This window comes from Myotis yumanensis, unplaced genomic scaffold (genome assembly GCF_028538775.1).
Source record: "Myotis yumanensis isolate MYYU_CA2020_CCGP unplaced genomic scaffold, mMyoYum1.0.hap1 SCAF_2, whole genome shotgun sequence".
NCBI lineage: Eukaryota > Metazoa > Chordata > Mammalia > Chiroptera > Vespertilionidae > Myotis > Myotis yumanensis.
The window spans coordinates 63449724-63474498 of NW_027223753.1; the positions used below are offsets into that span (position 1 = coordinate 63449724).

The window sequence follows — 24775 nt, forward strand, 5'->3', positions numbered from 1 at the left end:
TCTCTGTTCTTCCTGTCTAAGTAAACCCACCACCCCTCCTACCTTCCTTAGTTCTATCTCTCACCCTGTTCTCTCCTAGTTAGCACTTTTCACAATTTGTACTTACATATATTTGAGTGTATTTGTCTGTTTTTTGTGCCCCCCTCTAGACTGTACACCTAGGCACTAGCATTATGCTTTTCATATAATAGGTGCTCAATAACTATTTCTTGGCTAAATAATTGGTAAAAAACAAAACAAACAAACAAAAACCTCCATGGACCTGAGAAGGGACACAGTAGAGATGTTTCAGCTGGAAGGGAAAAGACTGAGAGAAGTGAGTTTGTTTGTTTATTGGAGAATAAAACAAGCAAACAAACCTCAGAACTTTGCAGTGAGACTTGAAAGTAGATTTTGACTTAGCATCCCACTATACTAGAACCTTCCTCCTCTACTCCAGGACTTCTCTCAGGGTAACATCAGGATCCCTTTGACGTCCTTGCTATGGGATCCTGACATTAACATCACTCGGGCCTCATGGCTGTCATGCTCCAGGGGGCAAGGACTCCCTTTCCTACCAAGGGACCAAGGGACCAAGGGACCAAGGGATCAAGGGACCCGCACACCAGCTAACCAACTGTCTCCTGAGGACCTAAGGGCAACGTCTAGAGGTTTCTAGAGAGTAGTATCCCTTTAGCTCTATAATTTAATAAACACTAGAGGTCCAGGAGGTGCATGAATTCGTGCACAGGTGGGGTCCCTCAGGGTGCCCTGCGGGGATCAGGCCCCATCTCACGCCTCCAGCCCCACAGCCCTGCCTGGCATCCCACTTTGGCCTGGTGCTGTCCCCTCACCTGCTCCACCATCCCACCTGCAGGGCAATCGATTGGGGCTGGGCCCCGCACCTGGCTCCCTCATCACCTGGGAGCCAGGCAGCAGCCCTGCCCCGCCACCACTGCCGCTGGTCACCATCTGCAGGGCGATTGGCAGGGTGATCAGGCCCCCACTTGCACCCACTTTGGCCTGTTGCTGCCCACTCACCTGCTCCACCATCCCACTGCAGTCCTGCTCTCATCAGGGCCCATCAGGGCTGACAGTGCCTCCACTGCCACCTGCTGCCAGCTCTGCATTGCTGATGCCCACCATGTTCCACGCCGCCCCCTAGTAGTCAGCACACGTCATAGTGAGCAGTCGAACTCCCAGTCGAATGACCGCCCGAGGGGATGATTTGCATATTAGGCTTTCATTATATAGGACTAAAGGCCCGGTGCACGAAATTCATGCATGGGGAGGATGTCTGACTGCCAGGATCAGGCCAAAACCAGCAGTTGGACATCCTCTTGCAATCTGGGACAGCTGGCTCCTAACCTGCCTGCCTCATCGCCCCTAACCACCTCTGCCTGACTACCTGGTCGCCCCCTAACTGCCACCCTGCCATCCTGGCCGCCCCCTAATTGCCCCCCTGCCAGCCTGATCACCCCTATCTGCCTCTACCTTGGCCTCCACCACCATGGCTTTGTCCGGAAGGATGTCCAGAAGATCTCTGGTCTAATTAGCATATTACCCTTTTATTAGTATAGATTATCATGGCCATGACAAGATGGAGGTGCTGTGACTCCCAAAAGTTAAATAATTTACCCAAATTATAATTACAAATCATACTTTAATACAGGTTAGGGTATCAGTGGTATATGAATTCCATGTTGCTGCCATAACAAATTACCACAAATTTATTATCTTACAGTTTTGGAAATAACAGTCTGAAATTACTTTTACTGGGATAAAGTCCAGGTATTAGCAGGGCTGATTCCTTCCAGGGTCTCAGAGGAAAATGTTTCCTTCCCTTTTTTAGCTAAAGACGCCCTGTATTCATTGACCCTTGGCCCCTTCCTCTGTCTTCAAAGGCTGCAGCATAGCATCTTCTAAACGTTCTCTCTTTGACCTCTACCTCCCTGTCATGTCTCCTTCCTGGACGTTGACCCTCCTGCCTTACACAGACCCTTGTAATTACATCGGGCCCAATAACCTGCCCATCTCAGGGTCATTGATGTAATCAATCAATTCACTGGTGTCAGAAATGAGGCCCTGGACATCTTTTGGGGAACATTATTCTGTTCATCACAGGTGATTAATAATAGCACAGGTTTTGAAATTAGAGAGACCTGGTTCAAATCATAATTCTGCCACTTATGACTATGTGGCCACAAATGACTTTCCCTCTTGGAGTCCCTACTTCATCCCAAGAATGAGGTAGTGACACCCACCTCCTGAGACTCTGCAGAAGTTAGATCAGGTAGTACCCATACACCTTCTTACCTAGGCTGTTGCCGCGACCTTCACAGCAGGGTTCAGGATCTGAAGGAGGGGCCAACGCACAAATGAAATGCTATACAAGAAATATGAATTTAGAAGGCATTGGGGGCCAGGTGGAGCCTCTTTCTTGAAGAGACACACCAACTTCTTGCCTGGTCCGCTTTTATTTACTTGAATACACATTTGCTCTTTAGCAATGCATGCAGGAGATTAAAGGTAAAGTTAGGTAAATAGTATAAGGATTATCAGGTTAGGAAATTGCCTTGAGCCATTGAGCCCACAGCAGGGCAGTGTTATGCTGATTTTCAGCCCTGCTGAATATCAAAGTCCATTGACCTTCCAGTGTTTTCTGTTTGCATTAATATGCTAACTGCTGTTGGCTGTAGCCTCCAGCAGGCTATCCCAAAGTCACCTTAACTGGCGATAACTTGGTAAGGTATATAAATGTCTAATCACTATGTTGCACACCTGAAGCTAATATAATATTATATGCCAACTGTAACTGAAAAACAAATTTGTTAAAAAGATGCCATAAAAATAGTGAATTCAATCAATAAATGATAAGGGAGGGTCCAAAAATAGACCCATATAAGTAGTCAATTGATTTTCAACAAAAATGCAAAGGTAATTCAGTGGAGAAGGGTGGTCTTTTCAACAAACAATGCTGGATCAATTGCATATCTGTATACAGACCCCACACCATACCCTAAAATTAATTCAAAATGGATCATAAACCTAAATGTAAAACCAAATATTATAAAACTTTGGAGGCGTTGGTGGTATAGTGGTGAGCATAGCTGCCTTCCAAATATTATAAAACTTCTAGAAGACAACATAGGAGAAAATCTTGTGAACTTGCATTAGGTAAAGATTTCCTAGATACCATACCCAATGTGAATAACCATGTGGGTGAATAATCCCCACTGACTATTTCATGGATATGTGCATATATTGAGCAAATGGTACACTTTAAATACACACTGTTTATTATCTGTCAATTAAACCTCGATAATAACTGTTTTTTAAAAAGTAAACAGCAAACAAAATGTTTAAAAAAGAAGATACAGATGAAATGCTTGGGAGCTCTTTAATTCTGTTTCAACATGCAGGACATGATTTATACTTCATAGGCCTCTTCCTTGTTGACACAGTAAGGTTTCCAGGAGTGAGTTGTATAGAATTTGGGTCCGTTTTTTGGCTCCTGCTCTATTGGTCGACTAGGTAAATAACTGCCATTCACCGCATCCTGTGGAATGTCACCCCCGTCACCTCTCTGACTGTGTGTGGAGAAGGAGCAGGCCCCTCTCCTGGGCTCTGCGGGGTTCACACATTGGAGAGAAAGTATAGGAGGGTAGTTAGAATGTAGGGACCTTGGTTTGAATCCCAGATCCTCTATTTCCAACTCCTAGATCCTGACCTTGGATATGGTATTTGAATTCTGTAGGACTCCCTTTCTTCAACTTAAAAAAAAAAAAGAAAAGAAAAAAAGAATGCACTTTTAGTAACCACCTAGAATGTTGTTATAAAAATTAATTAATGATACACGTGAAGTGCTTAGAGCAGCACTTGCATGCAGTAGGTGCTCTACAGAAGTTACTATCATTAACCTGGCTATTATGCACCCACATTGTTATTCACTCACCACCCTAGCTTGGTACCCTACACAGCAGGTCTTGCTCCTGACTCTGTAAGCTTCAGGAAGCCTTGCAGGCCTTTTCCTCTGCTCCAACAACTGTCTCACCCTCCTGGAGCAACCAACATCCCACTCTGCTGGAGGCATGACTGAGCCCTTAGCCCATAGCCTACAGCCCACCTCATTGCTAATCACCATCGCCTCATTGTTGTATGCCTGGGGTGCTGTCTTCAGTGTAGGCCTCAATGCCTAAATAGCAGTATCCTTTTATTGAATTTTGCCAGAGACCCTTGGGGGAAGCCAGAAGCATCAGGCCTTGCTCTGTTAAGTTTGGCCATTGTTCGGTAGAGCTTAAAAGTAGTAGACTGTGGGGATTATGCATGAAGTTATGCGTGACTGCCAATTGCAGCTAGAAACAGTCTACTCGTTTTACTAACTTCCAGATAAAGGAAAGTTAGAGTCTACGTTAAAGTTGTCTTGGTGAAGTCCAATCGGTGTGACAGGGTCATTTTAGTGAAGACTGTCCCGCTAGCAGAATATGAAGTATGTTAGGGGGGCAGGTGACATGGAACACAGCCTTTGTCACTGTCTTTCCTGTTTCTTGGATGGTAGAGGCTTTCTGGCCTCCGTTTATGAAGGACGCCACCTCTTTCTTGGCTCTAGCTCAGCATGGTTCTCTCAGATCCACCTGGTGGTTTTCAAAGGCAAAACTGCAGAGCATTTATTATGCATTAGACACTACGAATTATCCTTGGCAGAATGTTCTCAAAGGATAACCTGTATGCGACTCAACAGTTGTTTATTGAACGTCTCCTAGTTTGTCCGTAGCTTATGAACAACTTGTAGTCCGAATGTTTGTTATGCCAACCGATTGCTATTGGGAATCAGTGTTATGCATACAGTCATTAAAACTCCAAAATTACCTGAATAATTGTACCATAGAGCCGCTTGGACGAGGGGTAAATGTTTCTGTGGGAAAATACATTCAAAATTCCAACGTCAGAGGCCACATGCACTTGTCCCCTTGACAACGCACCTGTTGAGCAGTGGGAGGAAGGATGTCAGGACACCCAGGTGTGTAGGGCCTGGAGAAGATGGGAGGGGCTGTGGGCTCCTGGGAGCATGGAGTTGGGGAGGGAGTTCTGGGGGAAGATGCAGAGCTGAGACTGAGGTGCTGGAAGCTGATGGTGATACAAAAATGAGAAGAAGGCTTGTTAGAGGGAATGGCAACATGCCAGCTGGTACCTATCCTCTTCCACCCCCTGTCCTAGGGCCTGCTGCTGGGGAGGACTGGCCTGGGGTGGGGGGAACAGGGACAGGAAGAACAGGAATGGAAGCCTCTTGAACCTAACCTCCCTCCTCTTCTGAGGGCAAACCTAGGACTGAGGAGGGAAAAAGGAACCCCACCCCACCTTTCTCTCCACTTCCAAGAGTCTGGAAATGCAACTTAATGGGGGAAGTCAATAGCTTTAAAATGTGGAGAATGGAGTTACAAGTCTGACTGTGAAAAGAAGGAGCCTTAGGGAGTAGAGGTACCCAGTAAGGTCAAGAGAAGGTTTTTTTAAAATAGGAGACCAGTGGGCAAATGCTGAGGGAAAACAGCACAGAGGTAGGAAAGGAGGAAACATGAGTGGGTCTTAATGGCTGAAAAGGGTAGAGAGGGACGGGCAGGTCTTTCGAGTGGAGGGAAGAGTAGGAAGGTGGTGCCTGTGCCAATCAGCTGGTAGACTAGGCTATGGGATTCTGTGCTCTACAGACACAGAATTTTTCTGTGAAACAGGAAGTGAGGTCATCTAGTGAGAGAGAGCAGAGGTGAGGGATGAGCAGGAAGATGCTTTAGAAAGCCAATGCAGGTTTGATAGAGCCTGAAAATGTGGTCATACCTTTGGACCAATGATTTCACTTTTAAAAACTATCCTAAAAAATAATTTGAAATGTGATTTTAAAAATTAAGCACTACATATCTGTTTGTAGAGTTATTTCCCATCATTGGAAACAAATGAGAAAAAAATGTAATGTTTATCAACAACAGAACTGTGAAAAGTTATGCTACAGAGTTGCATGAATTTAAAATATGTTAGAAAGATTATATAATGTCATCATAAAATACTTGTGACATACATTAAGTATTAAAGGCAGTATTTAAAATTTCATATAAGAAACTGCATATGGAGTGGCTAGAAGGAAGTAGAGCGAACTATTAATAGAGGTTCTCTCTTGAGACATAGTAATATGGGTAATTGTTATTTTCTTCTTTTTTTCTTTTTTTTTGACATTTGTTTTTATAATGGGTAGACTTACTTTAAAAATAAGAATAATGAGCCCAGCTGGTGTGGTTCAGTGGTTGAGCTTCGACATAACCAGGAGGTCACAGTTTGATTCCCAGTCAGGGCACATGCCCAGGTTCCAGGCTCCATCCCCAGTAGTGGGAGTGCCAGAGGCAGCTGATCAATTATTATCTCTCATCATTGTTTCTCTCTCTCTCTCTCTCTCTCTCTCTCTCTCTCTCTCTCTCTCTCTCCCCCCCCTTCCTCTCTGAAATCAATAAAATATATTTTAAAAAATAAGAGCAATGATTTTAAAGACTTTTAAAAATTTTAACCAAGACAGGTATTTAAAGCAAACAATTGCATGTTTCCCATTGCTAATGTTTTACGTGGTTACATTTAATATCAAAATTCCACTTTGTCTTCCCCAGGTCATCCAGAAATTTATCCTTTAGTGTTAACTACCAAGACTCAAGAAATATTCAGTTGCCGAATAGATGAAGATGTGACAGATGAGCAACCTTATAAACTTATCAAGAAACAAGATATTTTGGCAGACTTTCAAAACAGAGCTGCAGTATCTGATTTCTACCCAGTCAAAAAAATTATCCAGGTAAGTGCAACATCCCTCTTCATTTTTCAGTCTTGCTTCAAGGGGTTCCTGGTACCCCTTGAATAATGACAGTTGGAGCGATTGCTGCATTCAAATCTGGCACTTGCCATGAGCTTGGGAAATACTAGCTTGCCTGCACCTTGGGAATCCTGCTGGGTGATCCTCGGTGAAAAGCAAACACTCATTGACACTTAGTGACTGTCTTATTCCACACCCAGAAACGCTGATCCTTGCCCAATTGTAACTAGAACAGGAATCTACCCTTGTTTTCCCATACTATCTTAATTGTTTAATTCATAATTTTTTTTCCTGATTTGTCTCCAAGCATGCAACAGAGCACAACACCAAACTAAAGAAATGCTTCTTTTTTTCCTGTTAGAAATAAAATTGCATGGTAAATTTCCCTGGACCTACTGTATTTTAAAAGCTTTTTAGAGTTAATAAAGTAATTTTGCAACTTGGGCTTATTGGCCATAGATTAGTAGTATGGTGATCTTTCATGATTGATTGATTAGAAAAATATCAATTTTGTGTCGATGTCTGAATAAATTGAATGACCACTGGACAGCATTAACCTTCATTAGCCTTCATTCCTTTTCAATTGTTTAATCTCCACATATTTGTGAATTTTCCAGTTTTCTTTGTGTAATTAATTTCTAGTCTTATACATGGTGGTCAAAAAATATGCTTGATATGATTTCAATCCTCTTACATTTATTAAGACTTGTTTTGTGGCCTAACATATGATCTATCATTTTAAATGTTTCATGTACACTTGAAAAGAATGTACAGGGCTTGGCAAAAGGAGGTTTCGAGTTATGAGTGTGCAAAACAGAAAGTTTATTCTTGTATTATTATTGTACAGTTATTGTATTATTTTCCATATAAACAACTGTAAGCCTACTTTTGCCTACCCTGTATATTCTGTTGCTTTTGGATGGAATATTCTATAACCTTCTCCTTTGATTATATTCCTGTAGGAATATCCTGGAGATGAGATTCTGGTTGTTTATGACAAAGACTTCGAATTTGGACTTAACTTTTATGTTATTGGAACAGAAGAGGGCAAGGAAAACTATTTAAATGTAAGCACACCCAAGCCCTTGCCTTTTGTGGATTATCAGAAGGGAGCGGTACCTCTGGGGGAGAACTATGCATGGTTATGATTCTTCTTGTTCAGCCCCCTTATCTCAGGGCCTGGATCGAGTTCTGGCACCTAGAGTAAGTAAGCAGTAAATGTGGGATGAACTAAGGCAAACATCTCAGGGTAGCAGATACTCTTACTTATTTGCCTTTATTGGCTCAATGAGAACAGAAATAGCAAATCTGGAGTACCACTGCCCTCAGCCACTCCCCGGCCCATATTCCTGGTTCTCCTCTTGCCATCTCCAAAGCTTGGGTAAGTTACTAAACCTCTAGTCTGCAAAACGGTGGCACCAACAGTGCCCATTCCAGGCCTGTTATAAAAATTAAATAGGCTAACACAAGGTAGAGCCCTTATTATAGTGTTTGCTATGATTATTGAACAGTAAGATTTTAAAAGAATGACTTGGTCAGTGGGCCGTTGGCAGGGAGGGAAGCAGAAATTTTAAAAATTGTAGCTTTCAAAGAAAAAAAAAATTAGTTAACCTTCAAGGTATTTTGTTACAAGTGGCCATGGCAGGTAATGAGTTTCTGAGACTTGCCTTCTGACCTGGGCATCCTTATGGGGAGGTTTGGTCAAACGGAGGTAGACAGAGGGGTTTGAGTGGTTGTTGAACAAACAAGAAAAAGTAAAGCATAGAATTTTAAAACATCTACACTTTTTAAACTAAAAATGATAGTTTACTTAGCCTTAATATTTTCAATTTTATTTTTATGGTTGCTTTTTCTCTGTGCTTTTAATTTTTTTTAATTACAGTCTTGTGCTATCTACCAATGGGGATACACCTGAGAAATGTGCCACTAGGTGATTTTCTTGTGGGAACATTGTAGAGTGTACTTACACAATCCTAGATGGTCCTAGCCTATTGACCCTAGGCTACCATTACTGTACAAACAATACGAGATTAAATCAAGCACAAGACAAAATGATGCAATCAAACATGAGATGTTTGAGGCTGCTGTTGGTGTAACATGGCATATTGTGTTGTTTTTTGTTTTAAATCTAAGAACCTCTTTTTTTTTATTGATTTTTGAGAGAGGAAGGGAAAGGGAGAGAGAGAGGAATATCAATCAGTTGCAGCATAATGTGTTTTATAGCAGAATACTTTTTTTAATAAGTAAAAAGAGTATACAATAATGTAAAAAGTGTAGTATAGTAAATACATAGTTGTTTATAATTATTAACAAGTATTATGTACTATGCATAATTATATGTGCTATACTTTATATTTCTGACATCGCAACAGGTTTGTCTGCACCAGTATCACCACCAACATATAAGAAATGCAGCCTGGCTGGTGTGCTCAGTGGTTAAGCATCGACCTGTGAACTAAGAGGTCACTGGTTCAATTCCCAGTCATGGCGCATGCCTGAGGTTGCAGACTTAAACCCAGTAGGGGGTGTGCAGGAGGCAGCCGATCAATGAAGTTTTTCTCTCATCAATGTTTCTATTTCTGAAGATGGCGGTGATATAGGCAGACACGTCCCAGGTCTTGTCCCGGAGCAAACGGAGTAAGCAGCTGAAACTAATAACACCCACCCCGAATTGGCAAATTTACTCAGCTGGTGAGACGGTTTGCAGCCGGGAAGGGCAGACCTCCCCTGGAAAGGTTAAAAACCAGGGATCTGGGCAGGAAAGTTTGCCAGACCTGAGCCCAGAGGGTCGGAGGGAGACCGCATGGCAGACAGCCGCGTCTCTTGGGACAGACACAGACCCTGACCAGGGTAAGGAGTTCCGCGGGTTTGCTGGCGCCAGGAGATTTGAGATTTGGATTTTGTGATTGCGGAGAACTGAGACTAAAGGGGGCATCCTGAGGAACTGATCAGACCATGCAGTGCCCATAAGAGAGGAGCGTTTCCCAGACCATGCAGTGCTGGTAAGAGAGGAGCGTTTCCCAGACCGATCCAAGCAACAGCAGCCCCCTGATCACCGCAGCCTCCTGATCACCACAGCCTCCTGATCACCACACCCTCTGTCTGTGGAACAGCAGCTGTACGTGAAGCCTCCCCCCACCAGCCAGAAGAGCCAACACAGCTGTGAACAACACCCACCAGAGGAGCTGCTGCCAACTGGAAAGCAGCTGCTACCGCAACCGTCTGAGCAGCAACCACAACCCAAGGAGCCCCTGCCACCCAGGGAGCAGCCACTGAACATCTCAACATCTACATATGTCAGCGAGATCAAACATGGGTAGGCAAAGAAACCCCCAAAGGAAAGAAAAGGAGGACTCGCCAGAAAAGCAGCTAAGTGAGACAGAGATATGCAACATGACGGAAAAAGAATTCAGAATAAGGTTCCTAGAGTACATGCACCAGATGTTCAAGAAGCAAGAAGAAACAGATGAAAAACTCAACTACTTATGCAAGAAGCTAGAAGAAACAGATGAAAAAATCAACAACTTAAGTAAGTCCCAAGAAGAAATGAAGAGTGACATAGCTTCAATAAAAAACTCCATTGAAAGTATCAACAGTAGACTGGGAGAAGCGGAGGACCGAATTAGTGAATTAGAAGACAAGGAAGCAAAACACACTCAAACTGTACTGCAAATGGAGAAAAAAATTAAAAGACAGGAGGAGAGCCTAAGGGAGCTTTGGGACAACATGAAACGAAACAACATACGTATAATAGGGGTGCCAGAACAACAGAAAGATGAACATGGATTAGAAAACCTATTCGAAGAAATAATATCAGAAAACTTCCCTGAGGTGGGGAAGAAAAAAGTCACACAAGCCCAGAGAGTCCCAAACAAGGTGAACCCGAAAAGACCCACACCAAGACACATCATAATTACCATGGCAAATGTTCAGGATAAAGAGAGAATCTTACAGGCTGCAAGAGAGAGACAGAAAGTAACATACAAGGGATCTCCCATTAGATTATCAAATGATTTCTCAACAGAAACACATCAGGCCAGAAAAGAATGGACGGAAATCTACAAAGTGATGCAAAGCAAAGGACTGAATCCAAGAATACTCTATCCAGCAAGGCTATCATTCAAAATTGAAGGGGAAATAAGAAGCTTCATAGACAAAAAAGGGCTAAGGGAGTTTATCACCACCAAGCCAGCCATGCAAGAAATGCTAAAGGGACTGGTGTAAAAAGAAGAAATATCAAGCTCAGAAAGAAAACAGCCACACACACACACAAAAAAAGAAATGGCTACAAACAAGTACCTTTCAATAATAACTTTAAATGTAAATGGACTAAATGCTCCAACCAAAAGACATCGAGTGGCTGAATGGATAAAAAAACATGACCCATACATCTGCTGTCTACAAGAGACCCACCTCATTAGAAGGGACTCACACAGACTGAAAGTGAAGGGACGGAAAAATATCTTTCACGCAAATGGAAAGGAAAAGAAAGCTGGGGTAGCAATACTTATATCTGACAAAATACATCTCAAAGTGAAGGCCATAACCAGAGATAAGGAAGGCCACTTCATAATACTAAAGGGATCAATACAACAAGAAGATATAACCCTGGTAAACATATATGCACCCAATGCAGGAGCACCCACATACATAAGAAAACTTCTGGACGATATCAGGGGAGAGATCGACAACAATACAATCATAGTAGGGGACTTTAATACACCACTGACATCACTGGATAAATCCGCTAGACAAACAATCAGCAAAGAAACAGCAATCCTAAATGACTCACTAGATCAGATGGACTTAATTGACATCTTCAGAACACTTCACCCCACAGCTGCGGAATATACATTCCTCTCAGGTGCTCATGGGACATATTCAAAAATAGACCACATATTGGGTCACAAGCAAAGTCTCCACAAATTCAAGAAGATTGAAATCATAAAAAGCTTCTTCACAGACCACGATGGCATAATGTTAGAAATAAACTACAATAAAAACAACCCAAAATACTCAAACACTTGGAAGCTGAATAGCATGTTATTAAATATTGATTGGGTTACCGATGACATCAAAGAAGAAATTAAAAACATCCTGGACACTAATGACAATGAAAACACAACAATCCAAAACCTCTGGGACACAATGAAAGCAGTCCTGAGAGGAAAGTTTATAGCTCTACAGGCCTATCTCAAAAAACAAGAAAAAATGGTAGTCAATCATCTAACTCTACAACTTAAAGAATTAGAAAGAGAGCAACAAGAAAACCCCAGAGTGAGCAGAAGGAAGGAGATAATAAAGATTAGAGCAGAAATCAATGAAATAGAGACCAAAAAAACAATACAGAAAATCAATGAAACCAAGAGCTGATTCTTTGAAAGGATAAACAAGATTGACAAACCCCTAGCCAGGCTCACCAAGAAGCAAAGAGAGAGGTCCCAAATAAACCAAATCAGAAATGATAGAGGCGAAATAACAACAGACCCCACAGAAATACAAATGATTGTTAAACAATACTACGGGCAACTCTACTCCAACAAACTAGACAACCTGGAGGAAATGGACAAATTCCTAGAAAAATACAACATTCCAAAACTCAATCAGGAAGAATCTAAAAACCTCAATAGGCCAATAACTATGGAAGAAATTGAAGCAGTCATCAGAAAGCTTCCAGCAAACAAAAGCCCAGGGCCAGACGGCTTCACAGGGGAGTTCTACCAAACATTCAAGGAAGAACTAAAACCTACCCTCCTCAGACTACTACAAAAAATTCAAGAGGAAGGAACGCTTCCAAGCTCATTCTATGAAGCCAGCATCACCCTAATACCAAAACCAGGTAAAGACATCACAATGAAAGAGAATTACAGGCCAATATCCCTCATGAACATAGATGCCAAAATCCTCAACAAAATCTTAGCAAATCGGATCCAGCAGTACATCAGAAGGATCATACACCATGACCAAGTAGGATTTATCCCAGAGATGCAAGGATGGTACAACATCCGTAAATCAATAAATGTGATACATCACATAAACAAATTGAAAGAAAAAAACCACATGGTCATATCAATTGATGCAGAAAAAGCATTCGACAAAATCCAACACCCATTTTTGATAAAAACTCTCAGAAAGGTGGGAATAGAAGGATCATACCTCAACATAATAAAAGCCATATATGACAGGCCCACAGCCAACATCATACTCAATGGTCAAAAACTAACACCATTTCCCCTAAGAACAGGAACAAGACAGGGATGCCCACTCTCACTACTCCTGTTCAACATAGTACTGGAAGTATTAGCCATTGCAATCAGGCAAGAAGAAGAAATAAAAGGCATCCAAATGGAAAAGAGGAAGTAAAACTGTCCTTATTTGCAGATGACATGATATTATACATACAAAACCCTAGAGACTCCATCAAAAAGCTACTAGACTTAATACATGAATTTGGCAATGTAGCAGGATACAAAATTAACCCCAAGAAATCCGAGGCATTTCTATACACCAATAGTGAACTTTCAGAAAGGGAGATTAGAAAAACAATCCCATTTACCATCGCACCAAAAAAATTAAGATACCTAGGAATAAACTTAACTAAAGAGGTTAAAGACCTCTACTCAGAAAACTACAGGACGTTGAAAAAAGAGATAGAGGAAGACATAAACAGATGGAAGAACATACCATGTTCTTGGATTGGTAGAATCAACATCATTAAAATGTCCATACTACCCAAAGCAATCTATACATTCAACGCACTTCCCATTAAAATACCAATTGCCTTCTTCAAAGATCTAGAACGAACTCTCCAAAAATTCATCTGGAATAAAAAAAGACCCTGAATAGCTGCAACGATCCTGAGAAAGAACAAAGTAGGTGGGATCTCAATGCCAGATATCAAGCTGTATTACAAAGCCACTGTTCTCAAAACTGCCTGGTACTGGCACAAGAACAGACATATAGATCAGTGGAATAGAATAGAGAGTCCAGAAATTAGCCCGAACCAATATGCTCAATTAATTTTTGAAAAAGGAGGCATGACCATACAATGGAGCCAAGATAGTCTCTTCAATAAATGGTGTTGGGAAAATTGGACAGACATATGCAAGAAAATGAAACTAGACCACCAACTTACACCATACACAAGAATAAACTCAAAATGGATAAAGGACTTAAATGTACGACAGGAAACCATAAAAATTCTAGAAGAATACAAAGGCAACAAAATCTCAGACATATGCCAAAACAATTTCTTCACTGATACAGCTCCTAGGGCAGTTGAAACTAAAGAGAAAATGAACAAATGGGACTAGATCAAAATAAAAAGCTTCTGCACAGCAAAAGAAACCATCAACAAAACAACAAGAAAACCCACCTCGTGGGAAAACATATTTGCCAACGTCATATCTGATAAGGGCTTAATCTCCAAAATTTATAGGGAACTCATACAACTTAACAAAAAGAAGATAAACAATCCAATCAAAAAATGGGCAAAGGATCTAAATAGACACCTTTCAAAAGAGGACATTCAGAAAGCCAAGAGACATATGAAAACATGCTCAAAGTCACTAATCATCCGAGAGATGCAAATCAAAACAACAATGAGGTACCATCTCACACCTGTCAGAATGGCCATCATCAACAAATCAACAAACGACAAGTGCTGGAGAGGATGTGGAGAGAGGGGAACACTTGTGCACTGCTGGTGGGAATGCAGACTGGTGCAGCCACTATGGAAGGCAGTATGGAGGTTCCTCAAAAAATTGGAAATGGAACTCCCATTTGACCCTGTGATCCCACTTCTAGGAATATATCCCAAGAAACCAGAAACACCAATCAGAAAGGATATATGCACCCAGATGTTCATAGCAGCACAATTCACCATAGCTAAGATCTGGAAACAGCCTAAGTGCCCATCAGTAGATGAATGGATTAGAAAACTGTGGTACATCTACACGATGGAATACTATGCTGCTGTTAAAAAGAAGGAACTCCTACCATTTGCAACATCATGGATGGAACTGGAGAGCATTATGCTAAGTGAAACAAGCCAGTCAATGAAGGAAAAATACCACATGATCTCACTCATTCATGGATAATAAAGACCATTACAAACTTTTGAACAATAATAGATACAGAGGCAGAGCTGCCTCAAACTGATTGTCAAACTGCAGTGGGAAGGCCAGAGAGAGTTGGGGGGCAGGAGGGAGGGGAGTAAGAGATCAACCGAAGGACTTGTATGCATGCATATAAGCATAACTAATGGACATAAGACACTGGGGGGTAAGGGAGGGTAGGGGTTTGTCAAGGGCGGGGGGGAAAAAAGGACACTTATGTAATACCCTTTGTAATACTTTAAGCGAAAAATAAAAAAATAAAAAAATAAATAAAAAAAAAATTAAAAAAAATGTTTCTATTTCTTTATTCTTCTCCCTTCCTCTCTCTCTCTCTCTCAAAATCAATACAAACATTTTTTTTAAAGAAATGCATTGTGTTATGACATTACCATGGCTACAACATCACTAGGTAATAGGAATTTTTTAGTTCCATTTTAATCTTATGGGACTATCTGTTAACCAAAACATCATTATATAGCACATAACTGTGTAGTGAAATATTTTCAAGTGTATAGAAAAGTTTAGATAATAATTTAACAAATATCCACACCATCACTACCCAGAATTAACAAATATTAATATCTTATCATATTTACTTAATTTTTTAAAGTAATAAAATATAATAAATAATGCTTCATTCACTCTTACATCCTCTGTAATTCTACTTCTCTCTATATGAGTTGTTAGATACCCTTCTGTCCATGGTTTTATATTTTTACCATATATGTACGCTCCACAAATAATGTATTTTATTGTTTTATTTAAAAGTCACATAAAATTCTACAAATCATTCTGCAATTTTTGTTTATCACTGCATTATAAAATTCTAGGCCTCACCCATGTTGATACATTTAGATATCATATATATGTAGATCAAGTTTTTTCATTGCAACTGCTTTACAGAATTCTATTTTATGATGATAACACAATGTGTCAGTTTACTCACCTATTGATACTTATTCAGTTTATAGATAGATAGCTATAGAGATATAGATTTAGGTATTAATATATGTCTCTGTATACTCCTTGTGGGTATCTTGATTTAAAAACATTCACTCATTATTTCATATATATCATGTTTATTCATACTTATAATCCTCTTATCAAAAAAATTTATTAAGTCAGAGGAAACCAGTTTTATAGTTAACATTAAGTTTTAGTGTTCCATAGTCATAAGGATGTGCAGTAAATGTTTTTTCTTATCACATGACTTTTCTTTTTTTACTCTCCTATTTTGTTCTTCTGTCATCTTCTGTCTGTAGTTTTGATTTGTTGTTGTTCTTTTTTTTTTTCTTGGTTTCCTTCTCATAATTGGAAAGAAGGAACCAACAAAAAAGAAAAATAACAAGGAAGTGATTAATGAATTTATATAACAATAAAGTTTATTGCAAAATGTACAGATGTGGCTATAACCTAAATTTGGTCATGTATTTTAGACTGTTATTTGTTTTACTCTAGCCCCCAGAAGCTCAGGAAGAGCAGGATGAAGACTATATTCCTGAAGAAATATACGATTATAAGCCACCCGTCTCTAAACCATGGGTTTCTTTGGGCAGTGAAAAAGAAATTGAAGAAGAATCTGTTACGACATCTACAGAGCAGGTCAGAGGCCTGAATTACTATCTCCAGTCATTCCCTCCCTGTAGCTGAATAACGCTTATTCCTGAAGGATTTGTAAGGCTTCTGTGTTTGCTATGGGCATGAGGTTTTTCTTTGGATAGAAAAGTGGTCATTGTCTCAGGTGTGTATTATGGGTTGAATTGTATCCCACCCCCCCACCCCCCCAAAAAAAAGATATGAAGTCCTAACCCCCAGTACCTGAGTATGTGACCTACTAGGAAATGGGAGGGTGCTATTCCAATACGGCCATGTCCTTATAAAGAGAGGGCCATATGAAGACATAGAGGCACAAGGAGAAAGAAGGAGGCAGAGATTGGAGTGCTGTATCTACAAGCCAAGGAACACCAAGGTTTGCTGGCATCACCAGAAGCTAGAGAGAGGCAAGCAATAGATTCTCCCTCAGAGGCCACAGCGGGGAAAAAACACTCCAACACCTTGATCTCCACATCGGGGAGAGAATAAATTCCTGGTTTTTTTTAAGCCACCAGTCTATGGTGCCTGGGTCTGGCAGCGCTAGGAAACTGACACAGTGGTGTTGCCAGAGCAGCTGCTGTGAGGAGGATTTAAATGAGTGACTTGTTTTGAGAGTATAGGGAAAGCTGCAGGAGAGGGACAACGCTCTCCTGTAAATTTCAGTGGCGGGAAGGCTTCAGCTAAACCACACCCCAGAGTTGTGCCAAAGAGAAGCAGAAGAGATGAGGTTCCCTATGTCTCCTACCAGTCCATCACGGGGTTGAGATGTAAACAGCCAGCCACTTCCTGCTCTTGTACCTGCGGGCAACGTGGTGCTTCCCAAAGAGCAGCAGGCGGTGGCCATGGGAACAAACAGCACACGGAGCTGGAGGGGACAGAAAGTGCGTATCCAAAGGGATCTGGGAGATCTAGGCAGAGCACCTGCGTCGTCCGCCCCGCATCCATTTTTCTCCAGGGACTTAATTGTGTTACCTTTACTGCTTACCCGTGTTGCAGATTACATATATGATTTCTCGAAAACGAGCTGATTTTGGTGCACCGATTAAGTTCAGTGACCATAATGCTTCCAGTGTAAAAGATGCCTATATTGAATGCACAGCCTACCCAGATAAAAATTTTGTTATTAAGCAACTTGAGAAAGATGTTGGCATGCAAGTAGTCCCTGAAATTAAGGATATAAGTACTCAGACAAGATGGTAAGTATACAATGGGTATGTGTATTTTTAAAAGCAATGGCAGTAAAATCTAGCAATGTCCATGATTATTTTGAGAGATCATTATAATAAATAGAAATTGATTGACAATGATGAAATATTTCTACATAGAGTAATTTGATTCAGGAAGTTCTAATGGCTTTCAACTACGCCTTTTTAAACCTTAATAGAAGATGAGATACACGTAAGACTGTAAAGACTATGTAGTTGGAAAACGATGGCTGCTGTTAATAGTCACAGTACTGTTTTCAACTGGAACATTACCATTCCTAACTGCTCCATTCTACCTAAGCCGTCATTCTTACGTATCAATTCAGATTGTGTCACTTCACTGCCTCAATCTTTTCTCTGGCTCCCAACACATCCAGATTCCTTGGCACGGCATTATGAGGTTCTCCTTCTTCCATGGCATGGTATCCGTGGCCTCTCCAGCCTCTCCCCCTCCCCCACCCCATTCTGTGCTCTAGTCCTATGAGCTGCTTTCATCTCCCAGAATATCTGCTCTTTCATATCTTCCTGCTTTTGGCAATGCTGTTCCTCTGCATAAAATGCCCTTCACTGCCTTGTCCTCCTTTACCCCTTAAGTTCAGTGCCCCCTGCTCTGTGACTTCCTGGCAAAACCAGGAAGAGTTGACCACTCCCTCCTCTGAGGCCCCACTAGAGCTCAGTGTCTTTATCAAAGCACTGAGGACCCATATTGTACTCATCTGCTTACCTGACTGCCTTAGATCCAGAGCACTGGGAGGTTACAAACCATACCATTCACACATCAGCTCTTTTTTATTATTATTAAATTTATTGAAGCTGAAATTTAGTGTGTTTTTTTATTCACTTAATTTCCTTAAATAACAATATCAAGCAAGGCCTTGAGTTTCGCTAGTATTTTCCTGATATTTTTACATGTATGCAAATAAAAATTTTATTTTCATTAGAATTATCAATTAATTACCTGCCCAGCCAGCATGGCTCAGTGGTTGAGTGTCGACCTATGAACAAGAAGATCACAGTTTCATTCCAGGTCAGGGCACATGCCTGGATTGTGGGCTCGATCCCCCATGGGGATTGTGCAGGAGGCAGCTGATCAATGATTCTCATCATTGATGTTTGTTTTATTTGTTTTTTTCAATAACTTTATTTTATTATTATTATGTTTTAAAGGATGCTTTTTTAAAATCTTCACCTGAAGACATGCTTAGACAGAAAAAGAGAGAGAGAAACATCAATGTGAGAGAGAAACATTGATTAATTGCCTTCAGTATCACACATCAGCTCTTATTAAAATGTGTTCAGTGAATGAGTTGATGTGAAATGGGTTGTCAAAGGAATATTTTGGGGACTTGAGCTAGGCTTTGAATGTTGTATAAATTTGGAGACATATTTAGCTAAGCTATGCATTTTTTTAGAAATAAAAAATTATTATTTTGAAATAATTTGCATGTAATTTGGAGAAATGGAGACAGGAAAAACAGTCCAATTTTTTTAAAAATGACCTGAATAATTCAAAGGCATGGGAAGAACTGACTTTGCCTGGGACCCCAAGGAGACCAGCTTGGGTACACGGACAGGAGGAGCAGAGGTAGATAGAGAAGTGGTTTCTCTGTGGCAGACATTGGGGAACTTTGACAAATTCTGAAGCAAAAGAGAGAAGCAGGATGATAAGGTATTAAAATAAGATGAGCTGGACAGTAGGTATTGGAAAGCAGAGGTGGGAAAGTCTGGAGTTGAAGAGTTTGGCCTAGTAGGAATCTGCTGTCATTAAGCCAGGTAAAAATGTGACCAATGTCTTAAGTCAGGTGGTGGCAGTCAACTGAGAGGACAGGTGGAAAGTAGACATGAAAGTACAAAATGCTATAGCCGCCATCATTCAAACAAGCAATCAAAACCCAACAGTCCTATGGTGGGGTGAATTTATCTAGTCCTTTGGTGTTATCCATTATCTGTTTGCTGATGACTCCCAAATCTATGTCTTCAACCTGAATCTGCCCCCTGAACTCCACATGCTTATATTCATCTTACTTGGATGTATAAGAGTCTCAAATTTAACATTCCCACAAACATCTTTTTAAATTTCCTACCTCCAAATCTGAAACTCCCTAAATCTCCCTCATCTCAGCCAATGGCAATGATATTCTTGTAATTACTGAGACCCCAAACCTTGGATTCTGTTGGGTCTACCTTCAAAATATACAGTGTCCCAAAAATGTATACACGTTTTGAATGATCATAAAGTCAGTATTTATTGACATACAGTTAATTTTCAAAATTAAGTGATTATCAGCTGTTAAAGTGTGTGTACATTTTTGGGGGGACACCCTATATTCATTGTTGTCATCTTGGACCACGCCTTCTTCATCTCTTATCTGGATTATTGCAATGCCTCCTGACTGGGCTTCCTCTACCCATCCTTGCCCTCCTACATTCTGTTCCCATAGAAGAGCCAGATTGATTGGGATCCCATTTGCCCCTAGTCCCTCATTTCCCATAATTCCCTGGCTCATCCATTCCAGCCACAGTGGCTTCCTTGTTCCCTGAATTCACCAAGCATACTCATACCTGATGTGTTTATGCTCACAGTTCCTTTATATAGGCTGCTCTTCCCCCATTTTTAGGGTTCATTTCCTCCTTCATTCAGATCTCGGTCTGAATGAGGCATTCTTCAACACTCTTTTATAAAAACAGCAACCCCATTCTGTCTACCCCCTTACTCTATTTTTTTCTTCATGGCACTATTGTCGCTTGAAATGTATTTATCATTGTCTCTCCTTTCTCACCTTCTTCCCAACTACCACTTAGAATTTAAGCTCCTGAGACAGGCACTTGCTCTATTTTGTTTAATTCTATGTCCCCAATTTCTAGGACAGTTCCTGGCACAGATTTACTAAATGAAGGGAATAATGGGATGAGGAAGGAAAGGAGAAGAGGGACCAAGTTAAGAGAGAATGTCAGAAGGGATGACGGACTTGAGTTCAATGTTAAGAGAAGAGCCATAAAATACGCAGTGAGACTGTGCCCAGGAGAATCAGGGTCAGCAGTGTGGAGTGTAGGATAAAACATGCTTTTCAGCTCTGTGTGAAGCAGCGAGTCAGAAACCATGAGAGAGCAACGTGAGCGTCCAGGCACATATCCATTGAATCCAGGGGTCAGGACAAGAAATGGGTCAGAAACCAGGGAGGCAGATGAATGTGCAATCTGGAACCAAATAATTGAAAAGAAAGACAAGGATCGGTGGTCGAGTCTCAGCAGAGAATTAGAACATCAGAGATTAATAAACACCAAGAAGTGAGGGTGAGACTCGAAGGAGAGAGATGCTACATTAGTACCAAAAACAAAAACAAAAAAAACAACAACTTAGAGTTTGAGAGAAAATTCTTAGTTAAGCCAACAGAGGCTTCTTCTATGTTCCTGCCAGGGTACAGAAAAGTGGTAAAAATGAGTCAGCCAGGGTAGACTCAGGAGGTCGACTCAGAAAGGGACAGTGAACTTCTGGCAACAGGGACCTTCGTAGCTTCTCAGTGGATGTTGACTGGTAATAATGGACAGTGGTTTCTATCTAGCAGCCAGAGTGAACAGATGAGAAATAAGGACAGGTCTTGACCCACGAAGTGAAAAATAATGCGTCGAAAGAACTCCAATGGTTCGAATCTAGGTGACAGAGAATGCTGGTGCCACTTACTAAGATCAGGAAATTGGCTGGTCTGCGGAGGAGGAGATGGGATATATGATTGTGATGAATGAACTAAAAAGAAAAAAAAAAATCAACGATGAGGTTCAAAGAGTAACTGCAAGGAAGGCGATGTTCACAGTGCTCTTACCACAAGCCAGGCATTCTAATAAGCACGTTGCACACAACAACTCAAGCTTCCCAACTGCCCTCGGAGGTAGGGCACTGTTTCCATTTTAAAAATGAAGAAACTGAGGCAGAGAGGTTAAAATGAAAGCTCAATATTTAGAACATAGCTAAAATTTGAATCAATAATGAATAGATTTACTGAAAAACAACAAAACGAATCACATTTAGAAAAATCAGTGACCCTTAGTCCTGTTGCTACCTTGAGGAAACCACCAGGTGCCATATAATTCCTTAATCCTACCCATGGGATAGAAATTAAAAGGTGAAGCTAAGATTTGAACCCGAGTCTCTTTGGTTCCAATACCAACATTTCTTTCCATCACTCTGCCTCTGCTGTGGATACCGGTCTAGGCGGGGGAAGGGCTTGGGAGGCATGAATTATTCTATTCAGTATTAGCAAAATCCTCTTTGCCTCTCTTTTTGATTACTCTCACAGAGACATTTTACTGACCTTTGCTCAACAAACACAGATTAAGCACAATCTAATAGTTTATTAAACACTTAAAACGCGCTGTTTTAAAAGCTTTGCCTGTATTAACACATTCAATTCTTACAATAACCCTATGAGCTAGGTACTTTAAGAATTTTATTTAGATGAGAAAACAGGCACAGAAAGGTCAAATAATGAGCTCAGGGTCACATGGTAAGTGACAGTGTCAGGCTTCAAAGCCAGGCAGCCTGCGCAGAGTGCACACTCTTAAGGACTGTGTCATGTGACCTCTCTGTGGCCCCCACAGCCTAAAACCAAGTTGCTCACTCAGCGTAATGGGTGAGCCCGACAAAGCCCAGAGGCACAATGCAATGTGATGTGTTCAAGGATGAAGGTGAGCACTGAGGGCAGCCAGTCTGGTTGGAGAAGCTTTCCTCCAGAGAATCTGCTGCCACTGCTGCCTAAATGTCCGTTGTTCCTGGTTTCATATATTCAGAGCAGAGTTTCTCAACCTGAACACTGCTGAGGTTTGGGGCTGGGTAATTATCTGTCAGGGACAGGGTGCAGGGAGGGGGCTGTCTTGTGTATTGTAGGGTGTTTAACAGCATCCCTGGGCTCTAACCACAAGGAGCCAATAACACTTCCCAGCTGTGAAAACCAAAAATGTTTCCAGATATTGCCAAGTGTCCCCAGGCTGTGGGGGTGGAACAGGATTGCACTGGTTAAGAAACACTGATTTGATGAAATGGCAAGAGGGAAAATGACAAACAAATGAGGCAACATGTTAATAACCGATGAATTGAGGTGAAAGAAGTATGGGAGTTTCTTACACTCTTCTTACAACTTTCCTGTAAGTTTAAAATGATATCTAAATGATTTTTTTAAAATAAGAGCTTATTGATTATGTTTGAGAGAAATATACAAATACTTTGAATGGCAGTCAACATTGATTTTCTAGGATAAAGAAGAAATTCAATTATAAGATTTAAATATAAAATAACCTAATACTGTCACAGAGATAACCCTTTGACCTGTCATGACTATATTTGCTTCTCTTTTATCTTATTTTTGTTATTCTATTTTCTTTTAATATATTAGGATATATCCCAGAAATGCGACTACACAATATTATCCAAGAGAATTTTTAGAAAAGGAAAAAGAAATATTCGGACAATCAAAGCCATTAGCTGATTTTCTTAACAACATGTCCACAAGGTAAAAAAAAAAGTATATTAAATTTTAATAATAAAACATAAAATGTGTATGTTTAGTTATAACAATAGGTCTTAAAAATCAGCTCCATACATGGTATCCAGATAGAAAGTATGAAGACAGTTATCAGGTATGCATGAACATATGACACTTTCTACAGCTTCTCAGTAATTCTTTCTCCTCGATTGCTAACCAGCATCCTAGACCTCAGAAGCTAGGACCATACCGAACAGCACAAACCTGGACGATGTATATTGAGTATGTGAGGATGTCTCCCTAACAGCAAATTAACATTTATTTACCAGGGTTTCTTTAAGTCTTTGTCTCCATTCCTCACTCCCCTCCTTACTGACTTGTGTAGGATTACAAAGATGAGGATGCTGTGGGTGTTGAGGATGATGGTTGCAATGATGATGACAGAAACGTACAAAAATATTTTTGTAAATAAGAACGTGAATTCAATTCAGAGGTGGTACTTGGATATGTCATCCTTATCCCCAATTCCTGTGATGCTGCTGGTCTTATTTACAGGCTCTGACAAAGAGGTATCTTCAAAATGCCTTTACAGTGGTGCTAGGGCCCTGGGCAGAGCCTTCGGGCTTCTGAATCAGAGGAAAAGCTTGGTAAGTTCTCCAGTTGATACCAGAGTTCAGAGAAGTGGAACCAATGGTGGGAAGGTCTGCCCATTAGGTTGGTTTCCATTTCTTTCCAAAATTAAAAAATTGGTGGTCTAGTTCACAGATAGCCCTAGTTAAGTTTTGTTTGTTTGTTTGTTTTTTGTTTTATTGTTTTTTTTGTTATTTTTTTAAGAAAACATCATTAGTCCTTTCAGCCCAGATTAAATATCCAGAAAATTACCTATGCCTCAGGAGAATCTGGTTCAAAAAGTCATCAGTGATTCAGAGCGTGCATGAATTACTTGCCATTCACAGGAAGCATGCTATCATTTTTTTTCCTATGTGGGCAAAGAGAAAGAGAAAGAAACAAGAAAACCTACGGTTTCTTTTTCTCCTTATCAAAATTAAGTATTTAAATTTTTCTTGATAAGAACATTAAAAATGAGAGATCTGTCTCTGTATAATCCATTTCAAGGGCATACACGGCCTGTAGTCAATGCTCAATCATCCACGTTGTGTAGTATCTTTAGTCCTGGAGTTTCGCTCTTCCCTTTCAATCACCGCGCTCATAAAGAGGGGAGTATTGATCCTTCCCTGAGACATGGGAGGGAGAAACTAGAACTATAGGAAGAAAGAGGAAAGGGAATAAAATATCACTGGCCAAGAACAAATAAGAAACCTGTGTTCATATCACTGGCATTCTTTTTGTTTGTTTGTTTGTTTGTTTGTTTAAAGTATTACTAATAGTAGAACATATGTCTCCTTTTTCCCCTGTTGACCCCCACCCCCGCCTCCCCCACCCACCTGGCGTCTCAATGGTTATGCGTATATGCATGCATACAAGTCCTTTTACCACCCCTCTCCCCTCCCCTGCCTTCCCACTGAAGTTTGATCACTGCCATTCTTCCCCCCCCCGCAA

The 24775-nt window shown here is 40.7% G+C and overlaps 1 protein-coding gene across 1 annotated transcript in view; it reads left to right on the forward strand.

The window, feature by feature from the left end:
* The window catches only part of DNAI3 (dynein axonemal intermediate chain 3), a 99501-nt gene that overhangs the window by 12315 nt on the left and 62411 nt on the right, over nucleotides 1-24775 (forward strand). Inside the window, exons 4-8 of the mRNA XM_070405493.1 lie at nucleotides 6624-6805; nucleotides 7786-7890; nucleotides 16399-16542; nucleotides 17530-17729; nucleotides 23126-23242. Coding sequence (XP_070261594.1) covers nucleotides 6624-6805; nucleotides 7786-7890; nucleotides 16399-16542; nucleotides 17530-17729; nucleotides 23126-23242 — 748 coding nt within the window. The remainder of the gene's footprint in view (nucleotides 1-6623; nucleotides 6806-7785; nucleotides 7891-16398; nucleotides 16543-17529; nucleotides 17730-23125; nucleotides 23243-24775) is intronic.